Source organism: Apostichopus japonicus, chromosome 12 (assembly GCF_037975245.1).
Source record: "Apostichopus japonicus isolate 1M-3 chromosome 12, ASM3797524v1, whole genome shotgun sequence".
In the NCBI taxonomy this organism is placed as follows: domain Eukaryota; kingdom Metazoa; phylum Echinodermata; class Holothuroidea; order Aspidochirotida; family Stichopodidae; genus Apostichopus; species Apostichopus japonicus.
In genome coordinates this window covers 11,080,168-11,097,705 of record NC_092572.1, presented here as the reverse complement: position 1 = coordinate 11,097,705, position 17,538 = coordinate 11,080,168, and the positions used below count along the sequence as shown (strand labels likewise).

General features: G+C 34.0%; 1 protein-coding gene across 2 annotated transcripts; it reads left to right on the top strand.

Moving 5' to 3' along the window:
- Nucleotides 1-5,052: 5,052 nt before the first annotated feature.
- LOC139977443 (uncharacterized) lies at nucleotides 5,053-15,889 on the top strand. 2 transcript variants are annotated; one of them, XM_071986776.1, is made up of 11 exons: nucleotides 5,054-5,160; nucleotides 5,489-5,657; nucleotides 6,194-6,502; nucleotides 8,678-8,974; nucleotides 9,835-9,930; nucleotides 10,542-10,584; nucleotides 11,461-11,552; nucleotides 11,855-11,903; nucleotides 13,687-13,773; nucleotides 14,274-14,360; nucleotides 15,176-15,889. In XM_071986776.1, the coding sequence occupies exons 1-11, from the start codon at nucleotides 5,158-5,160 to the stop codon at nucleotides 15,261-15,263; spliced, it is 1,320 nt and encodes a 439-aa protein (XP_071842877.1). In that variant the 5' UTR covers nucleotides 5,054-5,157; the 3' UTR covers nucleotides 15,264-15,889. The 2 variants fall into 2 exon arrangements, with proteins under 2 accessions (XP_071842878.1, XP_071842877.1); XM_071986777.1 differs by lacking the exon at nucleotides 14,274-14,360 and having other exon boundaries at nucleotides 5,053-5,160.
- Nucleotides 15,890-17,538: the final 1,649 nt, after the last annotated feature.

Below are 17,538 nucleotides of genomic sequence, written 5' to 3'. Positions count from 1 at the left end.
TAAAGAAACGTTAAATTTACTATAAAAACGTTAAATCTAAGCCATGTATATTTTTTAAAATATTAGAATACACTTACATGCCGCCTCCTCTCCACCTCCCCGTTATCTTAGAACGATCAGATCGGTTCCATATATAAAAAATGAGCAAAATGTAACTTATGAGTCAAAAGATGTGATAGATTAGACGTACCTTGTAGAATTTTAAAACGTGTGAAGATGACCAATCCAAAAATTGCCAAGATATTGACACACGTCATTCTAGTGCATCGTTGCATTAAGCGGCATAACACGTTTAACGTTTAATCATCGTCTAAACGTTGTTTAACACACGAAAAATGTTGTACATGTATATAACTTTACCACAGTCATTTATAAATATACTTTGTCTATATTGAGAAATCATATCTTCCAAATAACGTATATCAAAAGTTACTCTGCTATTTTTAACTTTTTTTGTTGTTGAACAATTAACTAAAAGCATTTGTCCATTAAACGTGCGGCGATCAATTATTTGCCTCTTGTTAAACGAATTCATATCTTTCATCAGGTTCGAGAGCATTGATTTATAGAGCTACAAGCGCAGCCATACACATTTTAAACAGTTATTAACTTACTATCCATTTCTGTACGATATACTTAACAAACAAGCAATTATTTAATGTAATATTTTACATTACTGCAATAGGTGTATAGTAAGCAAATCGAATCCGTTAGGGACACCACAAACTTGTTTGTGTGTTATATTATGAGCAAGGTTTTGGTTATGTGATGTTTTATCTATTTTAGCGAGGGCTAAAGAAACAAGATCACGGATTCAACAACGCCGTGACCTGTCTTAAATACACTTAGAGTGAAAGTACATAGGTTAGTCCGAAACTTAGTAAATTAAGCGTAAACCCACGGGATAAACTATGGCTGGGCTAACATTTAGTGTGATTCAAAAATACATATAATAATCATCTACAATCATAAACAACATAATCATAAACATCTACATCATTAACCAACATTACAATGATACTAAAAATAACACTTAACCAAGTTGAGATGATAATTATGGGAGATATTACATACGTTTTTAATGTGTTACCAGATGTGGTCTTAATAATCCATTAACCCTTTATACTGCGACGTTACAATATATGTCCTTGTAGTGAACTCGACAGTTTTAGGTCTACCGCGAGTTTCGTAAATATGAGGACCAGACACATTTTCAGTGCTACATATTTCTTCCATGATATAGCTCCTAGATTTCTCTTAGACGTCTCTAGTACAGATAACTCACTGACATGATAAGATGACCAATGATGATCATGACAACAGAGATGATGGTTCAATCTGCAACTTGAACAAACTTAAGACAAACATTAAATAAAAAGAAGTTATGATTACATACTTCAGTTAAGTAATCCTCAAAACCGCTCTATTAAAGTAAATCACTATAAATACATCAGTTATACATCAGTCACGTGACTAACAGCAAGCGGAATGGGTTCCAGCTACAAGAAATATCCTAGCCATACACATAGTACAACAATAACAAACCAGCCTGTACATTCAGCGTGAAGTCACCGCACCGAAAATGTATACAACCAATTCATAGCGAATAAGACTTCCACGAACAAATCGCTTTACCAATCAACTGCAGGACTTAACAAATACTCATAGATGTTTTCTTATGCCCCATATTAGGATATAAATAATGAAGCTTACTAACTTGGGCTGTCTATATGAACTTACGGCTGTTTGTTGTCAACGTGTCTCATGCTAGGAAATTGCTAGTTGCAACATGAACAAACCCTTCTCTTTGTGGGAACGCTCTGCCCTAACACCGGATGCGGTATTGTCGCAAGAGGTTTGTCGACGCTCAGCAGCTCCATACCAGCTTCGATCACGCCGGCACAACAATGAGTTTGCAGTAAATAAAATGCCAGGTGCGATGTATAGTTGATGTTAAAAAGCTCACCATGCTCTTTAACCTGTCTGTATTCTGTGCGTGTTTTTGTCCCTTCTGTTACTGTTACTTGACATTTAGCCTTTGAAGAAGATCCTGCTAGGATCGAAACGTCAGGCCAACTTACTTTTACACACGATGATAAAAAGCAATTTTTTTTTTTATTAAGTGACTGACGTATATTTCTCAGTTTAGAATTAACATGCAACTTTAAAGGTTCTTTTGTTAATGACTTTCGATTTCGGTAAAGTTTGAACACTAGGACGTTACAATAGTTTACTATTTTACATTTCTTGGAAGACAACGGGCTATACATCAATATCTCCAACCCTTTCGTGAAGGATTCTATGGCTTTCTTAGCACATCATGCAAGATGAGTTTTAAAGAGAACTTAATTTACTTCGTGCTTCTTTTTGCTAAAATCACTTCTTGTAAGAATATTCCTTTTCTATATTTTGTACGTAAATTTTAATATTCTTCCTAACAGAGGTCGCTTAGTTATCGAGAATATAGTTATCGTTGATCCAATCATATAGTAAATTAAACATTGCACTAGAGTTTGAGGAAACGATTTAGCATATGTTATTTCACTTACAGTCTCCTTGCTGTCATCTATACATGGTAGCCCCCTGCTTGTAGATAATACTGTCAAGTGTTGTTCATAGTCGTTTTGGTTTCAGCCTTAGCATCAATATAGTGAATTGGATTGTTGCGAAGGAAACCATTTATTTGTGCTGTAAAGAGCTGATTAAATAACCATTTATAAACAATTTTGAGCATTACATCTTTCCTAAAAGAATTTTGAAAGTCGTAATACACTTGGCATGTGTTTATTGAAGTGTATACCACTGATAACGCTTTGACTTGTATCACTGTATACCGAAATCATCAGGCTGAATGTAATACTTAAAAGACCCGAATGACGTTAACATCGTGGAAGACCCGGATGACTTTTAAATCATGAGATTGGTTGTCCTAATAACTTCCGAATAATATTTCAGTTTATAAACAAATATACTTTATGAAACTTCAAATTCTTCAATAAACTTTCACAGTGTCCTCCTTCTTTGATGCAGCAAACAACTCGACCGTCTTAATAGTAATTCCAAAAAAGGAAATTATTTCTCTCGAATGTCAACTAATCTCGAAACTTGATACTTTGGTATGGAATCGCAACAGACATATACTGGCCACGTACAGTGATAACTCATTCAGGGATAACGACGACGTTACTTCTGTAGAAATTGACACTGATCGTTCAACGTCTTACTTAAAGAAACTCTCTGCTGAATTACAAGACGCTGGTAACTATTGTTGTATCCAATACCACCACCACCACCAGTAACACATGGATCCGTCGAATACCACATTCCAAACCTTCATTCAATGTCATTTATTCAAGTATTCTACAACCGTTCGTATTTTGGTCAATTGTCAGTACAATATATTTTCAGAGAGACATCCAGTGACATTTGAGGTACGGTAGAATCGATTCATTAGCACAAACAAAAATCGCGAGTCGATTTCACTTATCGAGTGTTGTCGCTGGCTTATCGTTTTTGGAGAAATTCTCAGACTCGTTCGAGTTGCTTCTGAAGTTCTGTCACTTACAGCACTATTAATAATCATAGGAAACTTTAAATCAGTTTTGAAAGAAATGTATAAAAACAATTAAAACAAAATGATGACTAACGTATAAGTAACGATTTGAAGATTTAATAGAAGACTATATTCGAGCAGCTGATATTTACGTGACAACAGTTTTTTTTTATTCATTACTTCTAACAATCAAAATCTATCTTTAGGTATTTTTACGACATGGAATTACATGATCGAAAATTTTCACTGCACATTACGTATATTGATTTTCTACTAAAAAAAGTGAAATTGATTTTGAATTTTTATGCTCTTAATGAAATGTTTGCAAAGTTTTTATGACGAGGGGTTAAGGGTTAAGTGTCTGTGAGCTTAAAAATTACCTAACTAAACATGTTATGGCTTGTTCCATAAAAGCGTGATTTTTTTAATTGTTGTATGAAAGGCATTAATAAGCCTGACTAATAGTTGGCGATAAAGAAAATGACTTTTAATTATAAACGACGACTTTCGATTTATGCTATAAAAGTTAAGATATAATAGCACCAATAAAAACGACCATTTCATTTGCAGCTGTATGACAATTTCCCCTTATTTATTACTTTTATAAGTGGAAGCTATGATATCTTCTGTAGCTAGAATTGTTACAAATATGTATCACAAATAAATACATTTTGGTTATTAATAGAACAGATCAGCTAGCAATATATGTTTCTGTTATGTCTCTATGTGTCTAACTAAATTATGTGACATAATTAATACAACCATAACGGTGGAATGACATTCTTTTCCTTGTAAAATAAGTCATTCCTAGTTGTTAAATGCAGCTTTTCCAATAACAACAACAAAAACATGTTTATTTTAAGGTCTAATAATATATTGGTTTATACCCGCATAAAACGACAATTTTCGGGTATCTACAAAGTAACCAAAGCTATCTTCCTTATCTTAGCTAAGAAAGCAGCTGGAGCAGGAATAAACTTTCACAAAATAGTTTATTGGGATATTTTCCAACTTTATCTAAATCAACGAACTCTACCGTTAGTAGACATTGCGGCATTGTAATGGTCTGGAACATCACCAGTTATATGGATGGTGCAAAATTGCTTAAACATCCTCTTTAATTACGACCTATCAAACAACAAGATCACAAATTCTAATTTAATGCATGAAAAATGTGTAATACACTTATATCTAACGTATCTGTTACTTATTCATGTGTGTGACAATGATATCTGTCACTTATTTATGTTTGTAGTACGGATGTGAGGACATACTAATTACAACTTTTCACAGCAAACAATAACGTTTAAGTTATAGATTATATTGTACAGTTTCTATACTATTTTTTTAACAGTTTCTATACTATACAAAATGAAAAGGTACTCATCCTAAGAATAACCAACCACTAACAGGAAGTTTTATTCTTTATTTAACTTGACACCTGTTAGTGTTCGGGATATAAATCTTTACAAGTTCAAATCCATGACAAGAGAGAAATTATCAAGAATTTGTCGTCTTATTTTCTATATTTAGCCATATGAAGTGAACTAATTTTGTTTCATCTGGTGTCCTCACAACTTTTATCAACGGCAACATGCGTATGAATGGTAACCTTTTACACCATTATGTCCACGCTATGTACTGTCCCTCAATCAAACTGAGAGTCATGCATATTTACAACCATGTGGTATTCTAATCAACTAGTGCTTAAGTTCATCCCGCACACTTTATGTCCCACGCACGACATCTGAAATCTGTCAAATATCATAAATAAAGTGAATAGGTTTTACTTTGATCTATATGGTATATGACAATGGTGCACTTAAAATCTGTGTGCCTTTCAATTTTCCGTGTATTACTCACTTTTAGTTCAACACTCAACTTTGAAGGCTGTTTTGTTACTGACTTTCGTTCTCGGTTAATTTTATACACTAGGACGTTACAATAGTTTACAATCGAACGTTTCTTCGAACACAACGGACATGCCTGCAATATCTCCAGCCCATACATGAAGGAGTCTATGGCATTCACAAGATACCATGCAAGATGAGTATTAAAGAGAACTTAATTTACTCTGTGCTTCTTGTTTCTATCATCACTTCTGGTAAGAATAGTTCTTCTCTGTATTTTGAATATTCTTTCTAACAGAGGTCGCTTAGTTATCGAGATTATAGTTCTCGTTGATCCAATTATTTAGTAAAAGTAAAAATTGCACTAGAGTTTGAGGAAACGATTTAACATGCTATTCACTTACAGCCTCCTTGCTGCCATCTTTACATGGTAGCCGCTGTTTGTAGATAATACTTACAAATGTTGTTTCAGTCTTACTATCAACATAGTGAATTTGCGTTTTCTTAAGGAAAACTTTTCTTTGTGCCCTAGAAGGCCAAATAAATAACCATTAATAAACCATTATGAACATTTTTTTTTCTTCTAACAGAATTTTCATAGTCGTTATACGTTTGGCATGTGTTTTTTGAAGTGTTTACCTTTGTTACCGCTTTGCTTGTATACCGAAATCATCAGGAAGAATTTAACAATTAAAAGACCCGGATGACTCTTAAATCGTGAGATTGGTATATTTTATGAAAGTTTGAATCCTTCAATAAACTTTCACAGTGTTCTCTTTCTTTGATGCAGCAAACAACTCGACCATCTTGAAAGTAATTCCAAAAGGGGGAATTGTCTCTCTCGAATGTCAACTAATCTCGAAACTTGATACTTTGGTATGGAATCGCAAAGGACATATACTGGCCACGTACAGTGATAACTCACTCAGGGATAACGACGACCACGATTTTACATCTGTGGAAATTGACACCGATCGTTCAATGTCTTACTTAAAGAAACCCTCTGCTGATATACAAGACGCTGGTAACTATTGTTGTATCCAATACCAACACCAGCACATGGATCCGTCGAATACCACATTCCAAATCTTCATTCAAGGTAATTTTTCATCTTTTCTACGAACGTTGTATTTTGGTCAATCGTCAGAACAATATATTTTCAGAAAGACTATTTGTGGCATTGAGGTATACGTTAGAATCGAGTCATTAAATTAAAAAACACTCGCGATTTCCAGTTCATTTATCGAGTTTAGTCGCTTGCTTATAGTTTTAGGGAAAAAAATCTCACACGAATTCGAGTTGCTTAAAGCAGCTTTTTGCGTTTTGTCGCTGTTTCCTGACCCTTTTGACATGTCCATCGAGTTATTACATGGATTCATCTCTAAATAGCAAACTAAGATATTAGCATAGTTCTCCCCTGCCAAGAGCGTTAATTGGCGAGTAATTAAGGACTTCTGCAGATGAGTAAAGTGTCTTCTGAAAAATTCCTCATGTAATAAATCTCATACAGTTCCCCAATCCATTAGTTTGAATTCATTCAGTCAGTGAATAGCTAACATGTTCAATTATGAACCGTTGATTAAAATAGATCATTTAAAAAAGGGCCTTTTCGCCACTGCTACTTCTTTACCTTTCAAGGTTTTAGTCTGGAACGTTAGCCTGTGCATTACGTAACCAATTCGCTAAGCCTACCAAAGGAAATCTGCGTGGAAAAGTCACTTGTACAGCTCAAATTTTCGCGATCTACAGCGAGAGCCTACTAACACATGCCGTTTATAGAATTGCATAGTATGGGCGGGCTTTATTGCGATCCTAACGGAAAGTATCTGCAAGAAAAACAACTTTAATAAGTTGTACATTTTTCGACTTATATTCCTATATTTGTAGTTACATTGGAATAGATATGCTGGTTATGTGTGTCGCTATGGCAACGTGGGGTCAATGAGGTTGAGAAAATGATAGAACAGGACGCATAAAGATGTTTTAAGTTATCCTTGCAACTTATACTCGTTACAGTACTATGCATAATCATAGGAAACTTTAATCAGTTTATCAAAGAAATTTAAAAAAAAATAAATAAAACACAATGTTGACTAACGTATTAGGAAGGATGTTATGACATAATATTTAATTACAAACATCAGAAATCATAACTATATTCTAACATCTGATATTTAACTGACAGTTGCCAGTTTATTTGTATTCATAACTTCTAATAAGGAAACCTTATATTTAGATATTTCATGATATGGAAATTTATGCTGTAAAAATTTCAACTGTACGTTACGTATATTGATATGTTATTAAAAAAGGTGAAACTGATTTTTTTTATGTTCTCAATAAATTTATTGAAAGGTGCCAATGACGAGGGGTTTCCCTTTTTTGTGAGCCTAAAATTTGAATAACTAAACTTGTTATCGCTATATTCCATAAAGCATGATATTTTTATCGTTATATGAAAGGCATTATTAAGCCTGAATAAGAATTGGTGATAGTGAAAATGACTTTTAATGACAAACGGCTACTTTCATCAAAAAGAAACAATAGTACCGATAAAAACGACCATTTTATTTGCAGCTGTATGATACTTTCCCTTTATTTATTACTTTTATTAGTGGAAGTTATGAGATCTACTTTAGTTAGAATTGTTAAAAATGTCTATCATAAATTAAAACATTTCGGTTATAAATAGAACGTTTCAGCTAGCAATATATTTTTCTGACATGTTTCAATATGTCTAACCAGATTCTGTTATAGAATTAGTGCAATTATAACGATGAAATGACTTTCTTTTCCCTTGTAAAATAAGATATTTGCAGTTGTTAAAGGCAGCTTTTCTAAATAAGACAATTAAATGTTCTTGTTTTAGTCATCATCATGTTCAGTTTATCATTATGAATTAAATTTGGTTAGCCCTTGCTTGGTTTTACCCCAAAAATATGGCGATTTACCGGGTATCACGTGATCTCACCAAAGCTATCTTCCGTATTGTATTGAATGAAGTGGCTGCAGCAGAAATACACTTTCAAAACAGAGCTTGATGAGTAAGATAAGGAATTAGACAGCTTCGGTAATTTTTTGACACCCGGAAAATCGTCTTCTTCCGGGTGTACACCATGCGAGGTCTAAAAGACGAAGCACTGCTTTAGGGATATATTTCTCCTATGAGGTAGACAATTTTAGATAATTAGCAGATAAAATAATGTTATATATACATAATCTCCTGAAAATACATATGAATCTTTCAAAACTAATCATTTGTAACTTTCGACAGGATATCCTAAACTCAGTGTTAATGCTAACATAACCAAACCAGGCGAAACCATCTTAGCGAGCTGTTGTGTTGACGTCAGACCGCCTCACTTTGATGCAACAGTTGATTTTACCTGGTCAATCGGTGATGTACCAGGATATTTTCTGGCTTTACCTAACTCAACGAGCTCTACCGCTAGTAGACATTGCAGTATTGTCATGGTCAGGAACATCGACAGTTATACGGATGGTGCAAAGCTGCAATGCCAAACTGATAAAGCAGCAGGACATTTTGCCAGCGTTACGTTAAACGTTAAATGTAAGTTAATTGTTACAGTTTATGTAACTTAGCATTAGTTTGCCATAACGTTAAATACCGGTAGCATTTATATTAGTATTTATGTTACATCGCTGTATCGATAAACTTTCATTGATGTACTTGAATGAATCTGGTAAGTTATATGATCTAATTCTCACTTTATGCTAAGATGTATATAAAACTAGCCTTACTATCGGCGTTAAATGTGACAAAGACAGCTAACGAAATGGAGGAAGTCACTTGAAGTTGCCATTCTCTTTATCTGTCTTCCAGGCTACAAAACTACTGTAACAATTCGTAACGATAAGAATGAGCTAGACATTTTACTATTTATTTCAGACCCTTAAATTTATCATCCAGATATTTACCAAGTTGACTGATAAATATAGTTATTGTGCAAACAACGTTCTTGATTTTTTAACCAGCCAATCGTTAAGGTTATGCTAATTGCTGAATTCCAGGTAGTACCTGATCATCATGTAGAGATTATATGTGAAGTACAGGGCAAACAGCTAACAGAGGTTTACCTTCAGGTGAAATCAGATACTGAATGAAAAACTGTCAAAATTAAAGAAGAAAAAAGGGATAACTCTAAGAACAGATATTTTACGTTAATCATTACGAATACATGGTTTAAATGCTATCGTTATATGGCACGAAATAGCCACGGCTATTCGTATTCCAAAAAAATACTTCTGTCACAAGGTGAGTATTTGTTTTTGCATACAACAATACTGATAATTCGGCCTATGTATTTTCCCATGTTCATGGAATTTTAACACATAGTATCGTACATATCTACGATAATGAAGTGAAGTCATGCGTATGTGTTAAGATTTGTTCTGTATTTCCCTACCTAGATAAAAGGACACAGTACGTGACAGCAGTTGTCATCCCTTGTACCGCTTTGGTTCTACTTTTATTAGCATGCTTGACTTACAAACTCAGAAAATCAGGTATTGTGATCAACGTTTGGTAGGCTAGCTTACGAACAAACAATGATTAAGAAATAATATTCATATGATTTTTTGTTATATTTAAAAATTTATTCAGCCACTCAGCTATCACACACAGCCCCATTTTAATTTCTGGTTACTACTTTTTCGTGTTTGATTTCGATATACTTATAATATTTGAAACTGACGGAAACTAAGTTCAAAGATAAACTTACTAAATTTGTCGAGCCCACGATTGCATCTAGATAACTACTTCTGTGCGGAGAACTTGACGGAACGGATTTGTGGGGAACTGAATGTCTGATGTTTTTTGGCTGTACATTACCAATTAATTATTTGTTTTATTGTTTATTGTACTTTCTATTTATTAGTTTCCACTCATACCACAATTATTGCTTCCATTTATGAGATCTGGGTTTCGAGCAATATCCCATTTCTTGTTCCCATGAATTTGAGTCATCCTTTTCTGCGAGTGTGTTCGGTTATCCGACTGTTGTGATATCAGTTAATGTAACGCCTATCCGAAATATTATTTATGATACTTCATTCAAGTTAGAATATATTTTAATTTTAATAACAACTCCTCCATCTTCCCTTTCTTTTTCTTTCAGTACAAGTTCAAATTCAACATCCCTTGTCCATACGTTTTACAAGGTAAAAATATTTCCATTTCTTTGAAGTTTTTTTCATGAAAAATGTGGACTTCAAAGGATTCTGTTTCCCTTCGATGTCCCGCTTTTTATTTATGTCAAGGGGGACATGATGAGGGTCGGAAGGGAAGGGGGCACATAAAATTTACAAAAGCAAAATAAGTAGGAAGATACAACTCTTTCTGAATCACTTCTACCTCCAATATGCTGCTGATTTAAAGCTGATACAAGTTCTGGAAACGATGAAAATCGCTTCAGGGAGCTTACCCTCATTTTACTGTGCCCAACACGCAACCCATCTCCGTCTCTACTTTGAAATGTCTGACGACGCCATTACAGTTTTGGCACACTTTTCAAATGAAAATAAAACATTGTCTAATATTTTGACTACAGACGTAACTTCGTGAATTTGGTAAATGTAGCCCGCAATCGACATTGTTTTCTTTATTTCTGTTGACTTGTATGTATGTATGTATGTATGTATGTATGTATGTATGTATGTATGTATGTATGTATATTAGATCCTCCTGCAAGCAGGAACTCGCGAAGAAGCCGCATTGGCTTATCAAAGCCGCAAGCTGACCGAAGTCAGTCTCTTACATTCATATTTAACGTCCATGATTATGAATTGTTAATTGTCAACAACTCTGTAACTGGACGACATACATTAATCTGGGAGTGACTCTGGGAGTGACTGGGAGTGACATACATTAATCTGGGAGTGACTTGTATTCTGCTTCATTCAGTTTTATTTTAGGTTTATTTGTTTTTCCATTTCAGAGTCTGTTTTGTTCTAAATATCTGTCTTTGCAAAGGAGAAACTATTTTCATCATTTATCTGAAGAATAATTAGCAATTTGATCCCTCTTTCTTTATTCAGTGATTACATTCAACGGCTTTCCAACTCTCTGCCAAGTAGGCAATATCTCCCCAGGACAGCCAAAAGTTCCAACACTAACAGAAACCTAAAAGGTTTGCATAACCGAACATAGATTATCCTTATCACGTTACTAGTCCAGTAGTACACAACTTTGGCCCACATTACGCCAATCGTTCAACTCATAATTCGTGGAATGTATACATTATAAAAACTTATTCCACGCCGTAAACATATCGAAACATGAATTTGTTGTTAACCAATGTTTACAGTTGCTTTGTCATGACGTTAGCATAATAAACTAACCCCAAGGTGTAACGAATATTAGATAAAAACCAAAGTACAGTGTTATACAAAAGTGTGTATAGTTTATAATACTATAACACATTTGTTTCAGATACGAGAAATAATACGGAACAGGCCGGTGCATGTTCACCATCTGTTAGGTAATATCGATTTGATCAAGTTTCATGCGAGTTTCCTCGTTATTTATATTTATTTAAATTTAATTCAAATGAATTTATCTATATATCAGAGAAAACATAGATTGATACACGATTAATTTATTTTGTTTGTACTACGAAAGTATGGCACTAAAAGTAAAAGAAACGGAAACAAGATAACAATGGACTATGGAGACTATAGTTAAGCGTTCAACGGAATTATGAGCAAGTCACATATGACTTTGGTTTAGCTTTATATGTACACAAAAGCACATGTAACGTTCACTCAAAAACACCCAGTTAGGATGATTTTTTTCTGAAATATATACTTCAAAGCACTTGCATTTTCAGTATGAGCAGTATGAATATTATGTTTATATCAGATAAAGGTTTGAAACCGTTCATACCGTCAATAGATATTGAAGGGACAGTTTCGAGAGATATTAGCATTGTAACTGGCTGCTCACAAACGTTAAATGCGATGAATATTGCACAAATGAGTTTCCTGCTTGCAAGTCTTATAAAGTGTCGCGCGTACGGGGATATTCGAGAAGTATACCGAAAAAAATAGGTAAAGTCGAACTGAGGGTAACTCTCCGTTTATTGTCTTCCGTATTGTGTGTCCACTGCCAACCATCACGTTGTCGTATTTGCCCTCTTTGCTTGTCACTTACACGCACATACAAAACAGGTACCCAAAGATACAAAGGAGACATTTAAAGCATCCATAACATACGACAGATAACCGTAAAGGATACATTTAAAGCATGAATAAAATGCAAAGGCAAACAGACTGATTTCATAGCAAGAGCTACATACCATGGATGGCTGTAGATAAAACCTGTAACAGTAGAAAGACATTTCAACGATGTTAGACCAAGAAGTGCTATCAACGAGACATTGTAAGTAACATACCATTCTGGGATCTATAAATACTTCAAAAACCACTTACACACAAACGCACCTAGTACGCAAAGTGGGGACCGGAATTGTTCTCAGTTCACAGGAGTGGGGACCAATAAACATATCCACATTTCCAGGACAAATGGGGATATATCTACATTTATAGGACCACGTAAACACAACTACATTAACAAGACCACACAAACACACCTACGTTAACAAGACCATGCACGCAAACACACATTAACAAGACCAAAAGTACGCACCTACATTTACAAGACCAATTACACACCTGCATTTACAAGACCAATAACACATATCAATATATCTCTGACCAGAGATTCCAACTTACAGTAGGCACAGCACATATAAACTTACTTTATAGGGCCAAAAAAACATACAAGAGCACGGAGTTACTGTCATGGCATAATACATGCATTACAGTGTTTCGTGGCAGGGTCGATCCGTGGGAACTGTGAAAAGAGACCTAGACGGATACAATTCGAGGCCGATATTCACCGCTTGTCAAAACCTGTTTTTTCGGGCCGTGGCTGTTCGGGTTTGGGAGGAATGGTGGGGCTGCAGGCAGGCCGACCTACTTGTGCAGAGGTTTCATATAAAGTTCGGTGCTGGGGGGAGGGTGGGTCGTTCTGGTTGGTGGAGTAATTGTTAGTAGCTAATATTAAACGTAAGACACTTTAATTAGTGATATTACATGACTTAATTTAAAATACTGTATTTTTTGCACTTTTCGAGGAAAATAAAATGAATAGAATCGAGTCATTGACAATTGATTGAATATTTTACGATTATAATTGTTAGTACAAATTGTTTGATAAATGTTGTTTTGACCAACACTTTCTTTGCTTATTTTGTTTTAAAGAGAGGAGACATCTACTGTGAGTTTATCGTCGACGAAAGTAAGCCACTGCTGCAAATATGACGAAGGGTATGACGTAGTTGTTCAAAGGTAATATAGAAGAAAGTTATACAGTCGTAATGCGAGAATACAATGTCACTTAGAAACTTGAATCATGATACAAATGGAAAACGTCCTAAAGTGCCTTCCACAAAGGTACTTTAATATAGTGTATATGCCTTATGGACCAAATATAAAATTTATATAACGCCACGTGGTTATTTTTTATTACCGAGATATCGATTACTTATATAGGGAATATTTTTACAAGATCAAATCCTCTTTAAAAAATTGAGCTTCGCTAATCAGATAGATGCTTCAAATGTGTTATACATGATGCAAAAGTCAAATACATGCAAAAAAGCCTCAAAAATTAATCAGGTAAAGTTTATACGTCTGTTAAAAGATAAATCAGTTGCTAAATCCTACAAAGTGATTGAATTACAATGGACAACATGTAACTGCTATTTAACTTCGATTAAAATTGTAAGTACAAATTGTTTGTAAATGTTGCTTTAACCAACACTTTCTTTGCTTATCTTGTTCTAAAGAGAGGAGACATCTACTGTACGTTTATCGTCGACGAAAGTAAGCCACTGCTGCAAAAATGACGAAGGGTATGACGTAGTTGTTCAAAGGTAATACTAACAGAATAAAAGTTATGCAGTCATAATGCGGGAATACAATGTCACTTTGCAATTTGAATCATGATACAAATGGAAACGTCCTAAAGTGCACGAAAGTACTTTACTCTAGTGAATATGCCTTATGGACGAAATATAAAATTCATATAACGCCATGTGGTTATTTATTATACCGAGATATCGATTACTTATATTAGGTATAATTTTACAAACCATTGAGCTTTGCTAATCAGATAGATACTTCAAACGTGTTATACATTATGTCTAAACAGCAGAGGCAAAAGTCAAATAAATGCAAAAAGCTTCGAATATTAATCAGGTAAGGTTTATTTGTCTGTTACTAAATCCATACAAAGTGATTGAACTATTGTGGCTGGGTGGAACCGTATTACAAATAGACAACATGTAACTGATAATGATGTGTCTGGTACATTTCGTGGAAATGTATTGCCAAGACAATATTTCTGACAACATGATTTAATTGTTCTCTTTGGAAAATGGATATTAACACAGCCATATCTTTGCTCTTTTTTATTGTTGAGTGTGTGCAGGCATATGATGAATAAGTGTAATAGGACACATATGAAGTTTGATATCTAAATTTTGACATGTGCTCGTTCTAGCCAGCTAAGCATTAACCCTAAGCATGAGAATGATACATCATTAAAGATGTCAGAAACAAATTCAAATTATCAGTTACTTCAATACTGATGCTTATATCTCATTATTTTACTTTTTTCTCAAACGAATAACGGAGTATTAATGATGATGACATTGTATGTTACCTCTCTGCATTTAACATTTCACAGTGTTCCTGTCACACCCAATCAATATGCTTACAGTCATCTAGAAAGGGGGTTCATCAACAAAGGGGAATACGAACTCAATCAACAGTGATCTAGAGAAACGTAATTGATGTTCGCCTATATATCCTGTTATATGATATAAAGCTGTTTGAATTTATTTATGCTTTGACAAATTTAGTACATCCTATTCATTATTGTAAAAAAAAAGTCTTGAAATATTTCTTTCCCGCTTATATGAACTGAACTCAGCGAATTTGATTAACTGCAATTTGAGTCGACCTGTGACTTATAGGTAAAACCATATTTTTGTGGTGTAAATGTTATAGCTCAAACTCACTCACGTTTCTCCTTTTAACAGAGAGAGAGAGAGAAAGATAGAGTAACTTCATAAATGTTTTAATTTTTGCTCTATCTACGTTATATACACATTAAGCATTACAGCCTCCCATTCCGGTAGCAGGACTGTGCTAGATACCAACATGGAATTAAACTGCAAAGAACAAAAGCAAAAGTCCAGATATACCACTTCTTACTTAACTTGTTACCAGGTTCATTCGTCAGAGAGTGTTGAGAAATGACCAATATTTTGACTGTCCATGAATTCTTAAGTGAATGTCACATTTAGATTTTCAGCTGGATTCTTTTTCACTTTTTATGTAAGACGTCATATCACAATGTTCTTGATTTTCCTTACTTGTTCTGTCTGTATTATTTATCAAATTAACTGTATAAAGCAGCACCAATATATATATATATATATATATATATATATATATATATATATATATATATATATATATATATATATATATATAACCGCAAATTAATAACAATGAATTTCGATGCCTTCCATGTATGAACAAGAAAATGTATAAATGTTAGAAGGAAATGTTTGTAACCACAAACAGTTTAGTAATCCTGCCTATTCAATTGGTACGTTAGTTTTAGATGATTTCACCGGTGAGTTGACCTCAATGACAGCTGTCACTTTGTCATGTCATTAAAGTTGTACAGTCAATTTCAGATAAAATGTTGTGTTATCACAATACTTATGTTACTGGCATCGCATAGTTTTCACGTTCAAGGTTTCGTAAGAGTATGCAGAAACAACCACGGTGATCTATCAGTTGATATGGGATTTCATAAACTGCGAAATCCTTCACGAATCTAACTTACCTCATAATTTGTTATATTTTATAACTTAGCTACCTTCTTGTAAATGAAAGTTTTTATTTGTGCATCTTTTATATTTTACTTGATATTCATAACTCGAATGGCGATTTTGAAGAACCGTTATTCAAAGTTTCCTTCCTGTGTGTGTAAAACGTTCATATACTGTTGAATTTAGTGAAGTGGCTCTAGCTGATCCAACGCTCGACCAATAATTCTTTCTTTTTGCTTTATTACAAGCTTGTTACATCTCCTTATTAAGGTACTTAAAATGTATGGAATGCATCCATAAACACTAAACAATTGGAATTATAATGGCATGGGTTTAAATAAACTATATGAACATAGAATTTTACCACTTCTGCAATGAACAAATGGAATACCAATAAATTATTGAATTATTACCACTCCCCCTCATAAAAATTTTGATTGTTGTAAGTAATTTCTCAATTAAGCTTTATTGTATAGTCCAAGACTTCCTGAATCGTGTAAATATTCTTTTTTTTTTCTTTTTTTTGGGGGGGGGGGTTAATAAGTAGAGTCATTGGTAACATTTAAAAATAATACAATAATCGTGTTGAACATTCACACGAAAAAGTAACCGTTACAAGACTTGGAGCATTCATATACAAAACGAGTATGAAAAAATGTTATTTGCACTTATAAATGTTAGACGATAACCAATGAAATTAGGTCGAGGGTTAAACAATCCTTGGCCTGAATAAATTGCTGTTTAGAAACCATTTACCAAGCTGGTATGGAATGTACAATTTGTAACTAAATAAATTCAATATAAAATAAAACTGTTAATAAACTGCTTATCCACAGTTATCATGTGACTTTCGTATCATTTTCAATGGAATGGGACTGTTGGAGAAGTTGGAGATCAAAGTAAATGTTTTGTCACATTCAGCCCTTTTTACATGACTATACAATAATGAAACAGCAAGCAATGACCAAAAACTATGAACACCCGTAAAGCTCAATGCCCTGTATAGGAGTGAACAATAGTAATGGAGCATAAAAAAAGTGCTCTGAATTGGTTCTATATAACATTATTTCCTTTTCGTGAGAGTGATGGCTGTTTTTCGTGTTAAACTTAGTGACATGTTTCTAATGTGATACAATATGTGATTTATTGCTAATTCGTTTGTTCCTAAAATGCAATGTAAAGGCAAAGGGAAAACAATATTTGA